This window comes from Pogoniulus pusillus, chromosome 9 (genome assembly GCF_015220805.1).
Source record: "Pogoniulus pusillus isolate bPogPus1 chromosome 9, bPogPus1.pri, whole genome shotgun sequence".
NCBI lineage: Eukaryota > Metazoa > Chordata > Aves > Piciformes > Lybiidae > Pogoniulus > Pogoniulus pusillus.
In genome coordinates, this window is record NC_087272.1 from 35,105,309 (window position 1) to 35,120,887 (window position 15,579).

Below are 15,579 nucleotides of genomic sequence, written 5' to 3' on the forward strand. Positions count from 1 at the left end.
ATAGCCATCCTTATGTAGAAATGTTTAAAGACTCAACTGCAGTGCATTCAGCAATAAATTAGTAAACTTCACTTTTGCAATACAGGGCAATTCAGAGTTTGTATTTATTAATTTGTAATTGAGGTTCCTCAAGACTTGGTTGTTTTAATGATCTCTTCTTTCTTTCTGTAGCCACGCTCCAGTGCAGCAGCTATGTTTTTCAAGGGACCAGGGAAGGTGGTAATGGTAGCTATTTGCATGTAAGTTAGAGGAAAAAAAAAAAGATGTTTTGTTTCTGCAAGTATCAAACAATTTGTTTTTATTATCCTGGAAATGAGAACAGTCTGTGTATTCAGGTTAAAGATATCTGTGTCTCTGTAACTGAAGTTAATAGATTTCTTTATTCATTGCTGATGGGACAGAGTTTAGGTAAATGCATTCATCAATACGTAGAGATCAGGTATAGAATGTATCTCTGATCAGAGAAGAGCAAAGATCATAGAATCGTAGAATCAACCAGGTTAGAAGAGACCGCCAAGACCATCCAGTCCAACCTATCACCCAGCCCTGTCCAATCAACCAGACCATGGCACTAAGTGCCTCATCCAGGCTTTGCCTCAACACCTCCAGGCACAGCGACTCCACCACCTCCCTGGGCAGCCCATTCCAATGCCAATCACTCTGACAACAACTTCCTCCTAATATCCAACCTAGACCTCCCCTGGCACAACTTCATACTGTGTCCCCTTCTTCTGTTACTGGTTGCCTGGGAGAAGAGGCTAACCCCCACCTGGCTACAACCTCCCTTCAGACAGTTGTAGGTGGCAGTGAGGTCACCCCTGAGCCTCCTCTTCTGCAGGCTGCACACCCCCAGCTCCCTCAGCCTCTCCTCATAGGGTTTGTGTTCCAGGCCCCTCACCAGCTTTGTTGCCCTTCTCTGGACACATTCCAGCACCTCAACATCTCTCTTGAATTGAGGAGCCCAGAACTGGACATAGCACTCAAGATGTGGCCTGACTAGTGTTGAGTCCAGGGGCAGAATAACCTCCCTTGTCCTGCCGGCCACACTGTTCCTGATGCAGGCCAGGATGCTATTGGCTCTCACGGCCACATGGGCACACTGCTGGCTCATGTCCAGCCTACTATCTCCCAGTACCCCCAGGTTCCTTTCTTCCTGGCTGCTCTCCAGCCACTCTGTCCCCAGCCTTGAAGCTGATCCAAGTAAACATTTGCTAAAGTGAAAACTAACATTCTGACATAAAAAAGCAGGCATTTAAAACTATCCTTTTTATTTTTTCTTTTTGCTTCTTGAGTGGAAGATTTTCATACCTTTTAAACAATCTTCCATAAAATCAATAGAGAAGAATTAACTTTTCTCCTGCTGTTGTTCAACTCCTCCTCTGTGGTTGAAAATGAAGTGTTCTAGGAGGTTTTTGCCTTCTATGTCTTGCAAGTTTGAGTGAAACAAAACTAAACTAATGATCCTGATTTTAAAGCAAATGAGCACACAGACTATCTGGCATGAACTGCACAGTGTGTTAAGTTTCTGTCAGGAAATTATGATGAAATTCACTTGCAACAAAACTTGTGAACTTGTAGAATAGATTTGATTTTATAAAATGTATTTCTTTTTTAACACACCATAAATAAGCAAATTAGAAACAGGGAAATGCTATTTTTGGCAGAAAACAACATAATGAGCAGGAAGTGACTCTGAGCTCTCTTAGAAATCTGTGTGCTTTTTCCTTGGACAGAGAAAGCACAAAGCCTTTTCAGTCTTTTTCTTCCGTTATTGGGTGCTCTGCTCGTAACTGTTCAGAGCTTTCTAACTCAAAACCATACAAGAACTGCTGGTGTGGATGTTCAGGTTCTTAGAGAGAAAACAGACTTCTCCTCCTGTTCTGGAAACAGAACATTGCTATAAATATTCCACACTCTTCACTTCATAAATCCCTTCTGAATGATCAGATGCTTTTATAGATGAATGCCTGTCAGTCAGGACAGCAGAGGTTTGAAGAGCCTCTTGTATTGCTCAGTCATCTTTTCATGGAGCTTTTTTAGAAGTTAAAGGATCCTGTGGCCTTAAAATACCTGATGATTTTTCAGAGATTTAGGTCAAGGCCACTGTCAGCACTCTTATCTTTCTGGCCCTTCTTGACATCATTTTAGTGACTTCTGGTTTTGGGTCAATAAAGGTCAATCTGTCTTACTTTCTCCAGTGTGGTAGGCTTTTCATAAACCTCAGGCTTCCCCAGTAAGGATGAAACATGACTGAGTCAAAACCTGACTTATTTACAGATCCATGTGTGAAGGTATAGACAAGCTGTGCAGGTACACTCTGCTATTAATAGAATTCTCTGTGTGACAAAAAACTTTGCAGCTCTGTTCAAGAAATACAGGAAGATAATGTTTTTTTTTTTTATCAGAGGGAAGGTCCATGATATACAAAACACTCTTCAGAGGCTGGCATTATCAAAGTGATTTCAAAGGTTGATAGAATGGTTTGGGTTGGAAGGGGCCTTGAAGATCATCTAGCTCCAAGCCCTCTTCTATGGGAGGGGACACCTGCCACTAGACCAGGTTAATCAAGGCCTCATTCAGCCTGGCCTTGAACACTTCCAAGGAGGGGGCATCCACAGTCTCCCTGGACAACTTGTTCCAGTGTCTCACCACCCTCACTGTAAAGAATTTCTTCCTAATATCCAGTCTAAATCTGCCCTTACCAATCTTCAATCCATTTCTTCTTGTCCTGTCACTACAAGCCCTTGTAAAAAGTCCCTTCCCAGCTACCTCGTCAGCCCTGTTCAGGTACTGGAAGGCTGCTTGTGTTAGTGTGAGCTTAGCTGGGATATTTTAGTGAGAGGAGTTAGATTATAGGCTAGGAAAAGGAAACAAGGCTGATGTGTACTTCACTCATAGGCTTGTTGAGATGTATAAAAACAAGAACACAAACATAGATAACAGAGTTGCTCTCTCTCTGGCTCTGTTTGCATGCACTTCTCTAACTTGCTGCCTAACTAATCTGTCTGCTTCCTAACCTCCCTGGCCAATTCTCCAGACTTAGCTTGAACATGTGGCAAACTCTGGGATCAGGTAGAGGAGTGAAAGGAGGTGGAAGGGTGGTTGGGAGCCCCTCCTGGGGGCTCTGGTTTCTGGGAGGGCTGTTGTGTTTCTGCATTACTTTTTAACTTGTCTATTTCATAGAATCATAGAATCAACCAGGTTGGAAGAGACTTCCAAGATCATCCAGTCCAGCCTGGACTGAAAACGAAGTAGTTAAGGGTTTTTATTCTCCCACTAGTAGGCAGTTAGTTGTTCTGGGTAATTAATGTGATGGTAGCAGTGTGCCCAGGTGGCAAGGAAGGCCAATGGTATCTTGGCTTGGCCAGCAGGACTGGGGTGTAATTCTGCCCCTGTACTGGGTACTAGTGAGGCCTCACCTCAAGCACTGTGTGCAGCTCTGGGACCCTCACTGCAAGAGAGGTATTAAGGTGCTGGAGCAGGTCCAGGGGAGAACAGCGAGGCTGGGGAAGAGAAGCTGAGGGAGCTGGGGTTGGTTAGTCTGGAGGAGAGACTCAAGGGGGACCTTACCACATTCTACAACTACCTCAAGGTAAGTTGTAGTAAGATGAGGATTGGGCTCTTCTCCCAGGCAACTTGTAACAAGATGAGAGGGCATGGCCTGAAACTGCACCAGGGAAGGTTTAGGCTGGATGTTAGGAAGCACTTCCTGATGGAAGGGCAATTAGACACTGGAATGGACTGCCCAGGAAGGTGGTGGAGTCACTGTCCCTGGAGATACTTAAGGAAAGATTGGATGTGACACTGAGGGACATGGTCTGGTCAGTGTGGTGGACTTGATGATCAGAGGTCTACACCAGCCCCAATAATTCTGTGATTCTGTAGTTTTCAGGAAGTGTGACTTTCACAGCTGCTTAGCAGTTAACAAGTTTTGCTAACTAAACTGTATATCTTTAGATATGAAGCTTAACTGAAAGGACATCTGTATGCCTCTGCTGTGTGTACAGGCAGCTAAAGATTAAACTGATGTTTGGTTTCAGCACTTAGTGGCAGGCGATGCATGATTACACAGCACTTGTGGTTTTGCTGAAGATACTAAAGATCAAATATTCTGTTGTTCCTTTTTTTTTCTTTCAGAAATGGGTTGAATTTTTTCTTTAAGCTACTTGCTTGGGTTTACACAGGTTCTGCAAGCATGTTTTCAGAAGCCATACATTCTTTAGCAGATACATGTAACCAGGTGAGTATTTTAAAGTGATTTTTAAATTAACCTTTGTAATAGTTGTTCAGGAATAAAACCAGATACTTATAATAGTTGTATTACCCTTGGAAGCAGTAATTCAGTTTCTCAATGTTTCTTAGTTTGATTATACTCTAAATAATAAACACCAGTGAAATGGAAACAGTATTTTGTTTAGGAGGACTGGAACACCTGGCAGAATTGCTCTGGGCAGCCTGATCTAGTTGAAGATGCTTCTGCTTTTACTGCAAAGGGGCTTGGACTAGGTGATTTTTGGAGGTCTCTTCCAACCCAGACCACTCTAAAGATTCTATGAACTACATTTTCTTTACAAAGTTTGCTCATGCATCAGTGTTGTAGAGAAGCCTAAAAATTCCAAGTTGATTAGCCACAAGTCTTGCTAAAAATAATCCTCAGACTCTGCTTGTTTGTGTATTTACAGTGCTCTTCATGTTCATTACCTGTGTTTATTTTTGTGTTCTGGTATGGTTCATGGGCTTCCTAGAAGGAGAAAACCCCCTAGTACTTAATATAGTGACCATTTAAATAATTTTGAGGCAAAACAGTCTTTAAAGTGCTTTTTAAACAGTTTCATCTGGGAGAGTGTTTTTTAGTGTTTCACTTGCCGTTCTGGGGTTATTAGAAGAGACGTGGTTAGTAGGTCAAGAGAGGTTCTCCTCCCTCTTTGCTCTGCCCTGGTGAGGCCACATCTGGAATATTGTGTCCAGTTCCAGAAGGACCTGAGGGAGCTGATTGAAAGAGTCTAGGTCAGATCCACAAAAATGGTGGAGGGAGTGAAACATCTTCCTTATGAGGAGAGGCTGAGGGAGCTGGGACTCTTTAGCTTGGAGAAGAGGAGACCTAGAGGTGACCTCATTCATGTTCATGACTATGTAACGGGTGAGTGCCAAGAGGTTCTGCTTGGTGATACCCAATGACAGGACAAGGAACAACAGGTGGAAGCTGAGACATAGTAAATTCCATGTAATCATGAAGAAAAATTTTCTCACTGTGAGGGTGACAGGACACTGGAACAGGCTGCCCAAGGTGAGTTGTGGAATCTCCTTTTCTGGAGACTTTCAAAACCTGCCTTAGGTGATGCTGCTCTGGCAGAGGGTTTGGATTTAGATGATCTTTCAAGGTCCCTTCCAACCCCTAACATTCTGTGATTAGTAAATTTCTCTTTACAGTCATTCAGATAACAAAGCCAGCTCAGACTGTGATACCCTCAGTGTGCATGCAGTAGGAGGAAATGTCCTCTTTTCTCTGTGTGTGTACTATTTCAGCTTCCCAGAGCAAAAACAAATCACACTTGCAAAGCAGTGTTGCTGTTATGTACAGTTTTCATGAAACTGGAGAAGAAGAGACACTTATTAAATACATGCTCAATTAAATATATTCCATATAGACTATTTAGATCACAAGAGCTTTTTATCTCTTCCTTCAAAATATTTTTACGTGTTGTTTGGTTTGGAGAACACAAAAGTTCACTGCTGAAAGAGATGTAAAATTAGTACTTCAAATGTAGTATGTCATTGCCAGAGCCTCTGTATAATGTGTCTGCAAAAGGAATCATATATATATATTGACTTATGGCAAAAGAGACCTCACAACATGCAGAGTGTTATCAGGAAAGATCTGTTTAATCAGCACTGAGTGACAAGGGGAAGTCCTCCTCCAAAGCCCTTGCACACTTTCACCTTGTTCAGGTTAAATATTTATGCTACAGAATCATACATATTCAGTACAGGGGTAGGGTTAGTACAGTTAGTTCTGGGAATAGGTGGAGTTGTTGCAATCAGTTCCTGGGACTCGTTTCCATAACATCCCACCTCTTCATGCATGCTCATTGCTACTTGGTGGTCACCTTTTGGGGTCTTTGGGAGGAAGGTTGACGTCTTCCTCACTCTGACTTCTCTACCTCTTGGCCGCTTGGCATCAGTTGTGGGTCACATTCTTGGCTGGAGTCTCCAATGTTCTCATTTTTGAATACAGTATTCTTCTTCTCCATGAGAGTGTTTCAAGACCTTCTCAAGCTTAACCCACCTCCTTTGTGTTTATCTGATTGATCACAGTATCACAGTATCACAGTATCACCAAGGTTGGAAGAGACCTCACAGATCATCAAGTCCAACCCTTTACCACAGTGCCCAAGGCTAGACCATGGCACCAAGTGCCACATCCAACCTTGCCTTGAACTGCCCCAGGGACGACGACACAGTTAATGATTTAACTAGGTTTCTACACTCTGTGTTCTCTATCCCTTTTCCCATATCACTATATACATACCCTGTCTGTCTGTCTATCTACCTATATATACTATATATGCATGTAATTAATACATTTTTTGAGAGTGATAGATTTAGATGACAGATTCTGAGGATTGTATGCCAGGTCTAATAAAATAGCAGTAATGAAACATATCCTTAGATCAGCAGGTTGCATATTTAAAGTTCAGTTAATGCAGAATGTGTGTATATGTATATATATATATGTTTTAACCAGTGTTTTTCTCCTTTTGTCCTGAATAGGCCTTGCTAGCTTTGGGCATCAGTCAGTCTGCAAGGACACCTGACCCTAGTCATCCGTAAGCTTTTTGAGTAAATAATGATTTTCGTAATTATATGTAAGGGTAAGATTAGTTCTTGTTTATGCATCACTTTATTCTTTTAATCTCTCATTTCCTATCATTCCTAAAATGTATTGCTTCTGATTTTACAATAGATAAAATAAGAAGAGGGATTTCTTCCAAATTGACTGAGTTGTTTCAGTGGCCTTGATGCATGTTTACATTTCATGATTACTTTTTTCTTTGGTGTGCTCTCTGCTGAGTGTTATTTTAATTGACATTATTTCTCTAAGTTATTCTGGGCTTTCCTACCTCTTCCAATGGATAGATTTGGTTGTTTTTTAAACCATTCTCCTCTGAATGCCAAGATTTGTTTTTTTTTAATTAATATTCTCCTCTTCCTATTTTCAACAAAGTGCTTTTCTGCAAGGCAGCTACTTGTGCCATAAGGAGATGTGTTTGTCTTAAACTACTCTTTGTTTTTATCTGAGTATTAGGGATGTTGTTAATAAATTCTCAGCGTTTCATGAAAGTTAGAAGCTGATATTGCTTGGTATTGATTTGCTCTACACTTCACATGTTTGGGCATGTCATTCATGCTTGGGCATGTCATTCATGCTGTCAGCAGTAATTGAAAATATGTCTAATTAAAAAAATTAGTGTCAAGTAATAAAAAAAAATGTTAATCTTCAATTTATCTAAATTAATCATTGCATCTTCTTCTCCTCTCTCACTTGTCCCCCTCTTTTTCCTCCATATAGACTTCTGTATAATAGTATTTTTTCATGGTACTAAAGAGATTCACTGTTTGTAGTAGCAGTTAACCAAAGGAACTGAGGCACACTTTTTATACTGCTTTATCTCTTCCTACTGCTCTCCAAAATGACAGGTGTTGAATGTCAGCAGTTAGCTGAACTACCTAAAGGTGTCAGAGATTTTATTTCCTTGAAATAAGTATTATAAAATATGTAGACTGGCTGCCTTTTGCCCTTGGATTGGCTTGAATTCAGCAGCTTTGTCTTAAATAGATGTCCAGTCATAGGATAACAGTTGAAGACATAAGAAAATCAACAGAAAAAAGCCTTGTAGAGGTTATATTTCCAGAGAGACAGAATTTTATTCTCCTAAATGACTGTCTGTGTTTTCATTTAGGTATGGTTTCACAAACATGCGCTACATTGCCTCCCTAATTAGTGGGGTTGGTATTTTCATGATGGGTGCAGGACTTTCTTGGTATCATGGGATCATAGGTTTACTCCAGCCTCATCCTATAGAGTCTCTTCTCTGGGTAAGCTTACCTTATTTAATATTGTATGTAATGCTGGTGACTTAATAGAAACTTAATGACACAGTCTGAAATCCACTTTTTGAATCAGTTTGAATCCAAACACAGTTAACTCTACCCCCCTTTAATGTGTTTTTATAAAAAAAAAGATATCATAGAATCAACCAGGTTGGAAGGGACCTCCAAGATCATCCAGGCCAACCTAGTACCCAGCCCTAGCCAGTCAACCAGACCATGGCACTGAGTGCCTCAGCCAGGCTTTTCTTGAACACCTCAAGGGACGGTGCCTCCACCACCTCCCTGGGAAGCCCATTCCAATGCCAATCACTCTCTCTGTGAAGAACTTCCTCCTAACATCCAGCCTATACCTCCCCCAGCACAACTTGAAACTGTGTCCCCTTGTTCTATTGGTGGTTGTCTGGGAGAAGAGACCAACCCCCACCTGGCTACAACCTCCCTTCAAGTAGTTGTAGACAGCAATGAGGTCACTCCTCATTTTATGGAATCATAAAATGGTTCGACTTGGAAAGGACCCAAAGGTCACAGAATCACAGAAACATCCAGGTTGGAAAAGCTCCTCAGGATCACCAAGTCCAACCTAGAACCCTACTCTACAAGATTCACCATATCCCTAAGCACCACATTCAAATGACCCTTAAACGCATGCAGGGTTGGTGACTCCACCACCTGCCTGGGCAGCTCATTCCAGTGCCTGACCACTCTCTCCATGAAAAACTTGTTCCTAATATCCAATCTAAACCTACTCAGTTTTAGCTTGAGGCCATTCTCCATTGTTCTGCCTTCAGTTACCCGTGAGAACAGACCAGCAGCAACCTCTCCACGATATCCCTTCAGGTCATGTAGTTCCAACCTCTCCTGCTATGAGCACGGTCACCTCCAACTAGACCAAGTTGCTCAAGGCCCCATCCAAACTAGTTTTGAACACCTGTAGTCTTAGAGCCACCACAGCTTCTCTGGGCAGCATTCTTTCAGTGCTTCACCACTCTCAGGGGAAGATTTTTCTTCCTAGCATCTAATCCAAATCTATGTTCTAGTTTGAAGCCATTACTCCTTATCCTGTCACTATATGCCTTTGTAAAAATTCTCTTTCCAGCCCATTTCAAATACTGAAAGGCTGCTAGAAGGTTTCCCCAGAGCCTTCTGTTCTCCAGGTTGAACAATCCCAACTTTGCCACCTTGTCTTCACAGAAGAGGTGTTTCAGCTCTTAGATCGTCTTCGTGGCCCTCCTTTAGACTTGCTCTAACAGTTCATGTTAAGTTGTAGCTGATGTTGTAGCAAACTCCTGTTCTTTAAACCCTGCATCTTCCCTTCAAACCTCCCAAGAAGTGGTTCTTTTCTGTTTTACAACTGATGGCATAATTGTTGGTTGCCTCTGGTTTAGGGACAACTACACAGCACAGTGGGTAATGAGGTTCTGGAATGCTGCATTTGGATAGTCTGTGATGGAAAAGATCTGTCCAAACATACATATAACATACTAATTGAGTCCTTTTTGTTTCCACACAGGCATACTGCATTTTAGCAGGGTCACTGGTGTCTGAAGGAGGTATGCAGTTTTAAGAAATATTTCTCTTGAAGTATTTATCATCTTTAAGACTCCAATGTAATTACAGTGATAATTTGGCCTTGCTTATGCAGTAAAATGTTTGAGCTCTGTTGAAAATACTTTTGTTGTAAGCAGAGAAGTGGGAAAACCTTTTTTCTTCCCTGTCTGTATAAGAAGTTGAAGGATACATCCTTTGGAAAGTACACTTAGAATGCCTTTTTGCTATTAAACTCTCAGTTAATGTAACTATTCTGATTTGCATATGAAACACTTGGAGAAAAGAAGGTAATTTAATATTAAGCTTGGTCATTCAAAGCATTACTAATCAGAGCTTTCTTGACCTGTTGCTTCCTCTTTTCAAAGTGAAAACAATTGTTTTTGCCTCTAATGGTCTTCAGCAACTACTTTGGTGTTGTTTCAGCTACTCTTCTTGTTGCCATCAATGAAATCCGCAGGAGTGCTCGAGCCAAGGGGCTGTCATTTTATCAATATGGTATGTGTTGTGATAGCAGTAAGGTATATGTGCTTATTCCAGCCACAATCTGTTAACCACTATTTTCATCACAATAGAAGCATTTTTTTCTGTTTTCCCTGTCTCCTTGCTTTATCAATCTGTTTTCTGGTCTACTAACAAATACGTTTTCCAAAGAAGGTGAAAACTGTGTTGCTGTAAGGAACATTACTTAGAGCCTTGTACTAAACTGCCTGCATTTTCCAGGAAAATGCCCCTTTAAATTCTTCAAACATTTTGGAGTACCTTCAAAACAAACATTTTGGAGTACCTTCAAAACAAACATTTTGGAGTACTTTCAAAACAAACATTTTGGAGTACCACCATGAGAGTGGTGAGAGCCTGGAATGGGTTGCCAGGGAGGTGGTTGCGGCCCTGTCCCTGGAGGTGTTTAAGGCCAGGCCGGATGAGGCTGTGGGCAGCCTGCTCTAGGGTAGGGTGTCCCTGCCCATAGCAGGGGGGTTGAAACTAGATAATCCTTGTGGTCCCTTCCAACCCTGACTGTCTCTATGGTTCTTTGATTCCATAGTTGACACAGGGCTTGTTTATGAAGTGTGTGCATAAGTACAATTTACACCTGCATACTTCCAGGAATTTTTCATTTGCTGATGTTAGCATAGTTTAAGTACTCTGCATAGTGTAGTGAAGCTGAGCTTTCCAAAGCAAAGTCATTTCTTCTCTGTTGTGTGTACACAGTTGTGCAGAGTCGTGATCCTAGCACCAATGTGGTGTTACTGGAGGATGCTGCAGCAGTTCTGAGCGTGGCCGTAGCTGCTACCTGTATGGGTCTGACGTCTTTGACAGGTAAAATTCTGCCCCAAACCAAGGCGAGCAGAGTGTGAATTTCCTCCTGTGCATGATATGAACACAGAGCATTTAAGACTAGAACATCTCTTACCAAGAAAGACTGAAGGACTTGGGTTTTTTTAGTCTAGAGAGAAGAATACTGAGGAGAGGATCTTATTAATGCTTATCAGTACTTAAAGGGTAGATGTCAAGAGCATGGGGCCAAACTTTTTCCAGTGGTACCCAATGACAGGACAGGTACAAACTTGAACATAGGAATTTCCATCTAAATATGAGGGGGAACTTCTTTATTTTGAGAGTGGTAGAGCACTGAAACAGGCTGCCCAGAGAGGTTGTGGAGTCTCCCATCAGTGGAGTCATTCAAAACACACCTGGACACCATCCTGTGCAGCCTGTTGTAGGTGATCCTATTCTAGCAGGGTGGTTGGACTAGATGATCTCCAGAGGTCCCTGCTAAACTCTATCATTCTGTGATTTTGTGACTGAAATACATCTCTGATATTTTTCTGATGCTTGTACTGTGTGAGCTTCTGGAGGCTTATTCTGTTCTTTGATTCGAGTTAAAAATACTTGAAAGTAGTGTGGTGGTGGGTTTTTTGTTTGCTATTTTTTGGTTTGGTTTTCTGTTGTGTTGTTTGTTGGATTTTCTGGGGTTGTTTTCTCATTTGTCTATGATTGATGGGGTTAAGTATAAATAAGTACGTGCAGAAGGGTCTTCATAGAATCATATGATTCTATGCTGGGGTTAAATATGAATAAGTACATGCAGAAGGGTCTTCACTTCCTTTGCAGCTACTTTATCACACAGAGAAAGGTATTTTTCACTAAAGTTGTATTTACTGTAGACAGCTACTTGAATCACTTTGTACCATGGTGGGATTACATACCTTGAGCTTCCTTGTTCAGTGGTTTGCATCTCCATTTGCATGTAAGGAGGACTTAAAGAAGCAGTTCTCTCCTTCCTTTTGATGTGTAGTGGTATGAGTGTTGTCTTCAGATTATGATAGCTGCTCCTCCACAGTCTGGCAAACCTAACTGATCCAGGTAGGGTGATATGTATGGCAACTACTTCAGGAGGGACTTGGAAACTTGTGTTCTTCCAGCTTCATTTTGTTCCTCAGTAGGAAGCAATTGGCAGTGCCTTAAAACTCTACCAAAACAAAATAAAAATCCCATCAAAAACTAAAAAAAACAAACCTTAAACTCCATACTGTTAGCAGATGATAGTTCAGGCTCCACACTGATATGTTGTAGAAATGCTCCATGGTACTAATTTGGCATGTCCTGTTTAGGAAACCCTTACTATGACAGCGTGGGATCTCTAGGTGTTGGAACCTTACTAGGAACTGTCTCAGCGTTTCTCATCTACACCAACACTGAAGCCCTGCTGGGAAGATCCATTCAACCTGAGCAGCTGCAGCGACTCACTGAGCTACTGGAGAGCGATCCTGTAGTAAGGTAAGAGTCTCTACAGCTCAATCTCGACTAAGGACAACAAACAGCAAGAAAATACCATTTAGCATAACCACTACAAACACTTTAAATGAGGGAAATGTGGTGAGATTGGTTATTTTTAGAGTAGGCTCTTCTTTAGAGTAGAATCTTAATCATTACTAACTTCTATTTCTGTGCTAACAATTACAGTAAGTGGATGCTTGTACCTCTCATGTCCCACAGCTGAAATAAAACTGGAAATATCTTTTAACAGTTACATTAGTTACAGAAGTTGGCAATGACTTGATGAAAAAACCATCACAAACTTAAAACTATCCTCAACAGCATAAGATGCAAGCACTTAAATGCTATTGTAATGCTGCTTTTACAGTTTATTAGCACTTACATATTTAAATTCTATCACTACTACTATTCAGTGTCTGGAATTATTGTAGCAGTTGGTAGAGAAGGGCTGCAGTAGCATTATGATGTAATAGATTCTGTGTTTTAGAGGCTGACATAATGAATTCAATGCTAATTTCTCTAGCAATGTACAGTTTGTAGTGAAATAAACTTAGAGCTCATTGTAATTCTGAAATCTTGTTTAAATGCTTCTTAAGAAGCTGTTTTAGCTTTAACACTATTAACCTTGATTTAGAGGCCAAACACTTCATTCCTGAATAAAGATTAGAAGAAAACATACTCCTGTATGAATAAACTGGAATATTTTAGTGCTTTATTTAAATTTCATATTCATTACTGAGTTCTGAAGGGGAAAAAATCCAGGCCCATTAGTTAATACTGGAACACTTGAAGGAGACAGAATGCTGCATCATATCTGTTGCAAACAGCAGGTCTGAACAACAGGCCCTTCATTCCAGAAGCTAAACAAGATTCATATTTTGGAATAGAATGGTGTTAAAATTTTCACATGCCAGTAGCTGAACTCGGTTATGTGGTGACATCAGTCTGAATGGTGGATGTGGTACAGACTGTCCACATTCTGTTCTTGTGGAATGTGATCAAGACCTAGGTGTAAACTGTTCTTAGTGACAGATTCACAGAATCATAGAATCAACCAAGTTGGAAGAGATCTCCAAGATCAGCCAGGCCAACCTAGCACCCAGCCCTATCCAATCAACTAGACCATGGCACTAAGTGCCTCATCCAGACTTTGCTTGAACACCTCCAGGGACAGTGACTCCACCATCTCCCTGGGCAGCCCATTCCAATGCCAATCACTCTCCCTGGCAACAACTTCCTCCTAACATCCAGCCTAGACTTCCCCCGGCACAACTTGAGACTGTGTCCCATTGTTATCTAGCTGGTTGCGTGGGAGAAGAGACCAACCCTCACCCAGCTACAGTCTTCCTTCAGGTAGTTGTAGGCCTCATAGAGTGGTCTGGGTTGGAGGGGACCTCTAGAGGTCATCTAGTCCAACCTCCTCTGCATCCTCAACTAGATCAGGCTGCCCAGAGGCCTGCCAAGCACTACCTTGAATACCTCCAGGGTTGGGGGCCTTAACCACCTCCCTGGGCCACCTATTCCAGTGCTCCACCACCCTCATGGTAAAAAACATGTTCCTAACATCCAATCTAAATCTGCTCTTCCCTAATTTGAAACTATTGCCCCTCATTCTGTTACTCCAGGCCTTGGTAAACAGCCTCTCTCTCCTTCTCATAGGCCCACTTCAGGTACTGGAAACTACAGTTTCATCTTTAATTTTTACTTCATTGTAACAGCTATTGTGCTACTGGCAAGTCTGTCATTCTAGTTTGGAGAGGAGGAAAAAAATATTACAGCTGATGACTCAAACCCAGCAACTTGATGTCCCTTGACAAATTAATCTTTAATGTGAAACTTGCTCCTTACCCTGTTTGAATTTCATGTCTGCTAGCCATCCAGATGATTCCATGAGCAAGCTTTGTAGCTTACATTTTTTCCCATGCACATTTGTATTTTTGAATGATTAGTGATTTTTCCATGCCTGACTCACTGTCTTATCTTTCCTGGACAGGTTATAAGCAGTAAGGTAGGATTTTCTTCTTCACGCTTACAGAATGTGCATCATTCCAATGCATTTTATCAGGTTGCTGCTTAATAAGAATCTCAAATATCTCTTGTTATCTTCTTGCTTAGCTCTGATAGGCACTTGATATGTCATCAACATTTTTGAATCAGGTGGCTGCAGATTCTCTTCAGTAAACCTCACTGAACCACATCCATTAGATAAATACCCTCTTGTGTGAGAAAGAGGTTTGATGATCGTTAGGTTACTCCACTTAATACTATTTTGAGCTGGTAGCTTCCCACAAAATAGCTGTTAAAATTTGATTTGAGTTGGAAATTCTTTATTGCTACCAGTAAGCTGCTACTTTCTTTAAAATCTCTTGTTTACTAAGATGTATTTTTGGTGCTTCTATATTTAGTTCAGATTCTAGTTCTATTTTAATATGCTTACCCCTCCTCTATCCTGAATATTACAAGAGGTATTCCATGAACGTTTCCTGTGACTGTTCATCTTAAATTCCTTCATCCTATTCTCTGTCAGCTATTGTTCACTTCTAAAATATATGCCCTCCACTTTCTTCCTGCACCACTTGATGAGTTTAGTTCTGGTTTATAAGCATCTAGATAAAAAGAAACATTTCTGTCTGGCAAGAGTAAAGTTTCTTAATACAATAATAAATTTAAAGATGGTCTGGAATTGCACAACTTAATTAAATGAACGGGGGGAAAAAAGTTTAGGAGTGTCCATCAAGTGTGCTTCATTGAAGAGTAACATTTGTATTAAAATTGCATTTTTCTGTTAATAAACCCAAATACTTTATAGCTGACTTCAGATAGTTGTGATGGTTTGGGTGTTACCTGCCCCCCCTACACTTAAGAAAATCACCCAAACTAGACTCAGCTGATCTGGAAATGGGAATGGAGCTTTCTATTTACAGCTTGGCACAATAGACAGGCAAATATTTACAATCTATACAGCTATAGACAGATATAGAGTTAAAAAGTAACACAGAAACACAGCAGCCCTCCCAGAATCCAGAGTGCCCAGAAAGGCATCCCAACCACCCTTCCACCTCCTTTCCACCCCTCCACCTTATCCCAGACTTTGCCTTATGTTCAGGGTGAGTTTGGAGAATCAGCCAGAGGAATTAGGAG

At 41.2% G+C, this 15,579-nt stretch overlaps 1 protein-coding gene across 2 annotated transcripts in view; it reads left to right on the plus strand.

Annotated features, from left to right (window-relative positions):
- SLC30A9 (solute carrier family 30 member 9) overlaps window positions 1-15,579 on the plus strand; it is a 39,394-nt gene that overhangs the window by 13,640 nt on the left and 10,175 nt on the right. For both annotated transcript variants that reach the window (XM_064149195.1, XM_064149194.1), the window contains 8 exons: window positions 172-239; window positions 4,138-4,240; window positions 6,772-6,827; window positions 7,962-8,097; window positions 9,623-9,662; window positions 10,084-10,155; window positions 10,870-10,977; window positions 12,273-12,438. In XM_064149195.1, the coding sequence (XP_064005265.1) occupies window positions 172-239; window positions 4,138-4,240; window positions 6,772-6,827; window positions 7,962-8,097; window positions 9,623-9,662; window positions 10,084-10,155; window positions 10,870-10,977; window positions 12,273-12,438 (749 nt within the window). The remainder of the gene's footprint in view (window positions 1-171; window positions 240-4,137; window positions 4,241-6,771; window positions 6,828-7,961; window positions 8,098-9,622; window positions 9,663-10,083; window positions 10,156-10,869; window positions 10,978-12,272; window positions 12,439-15,579) is intronic.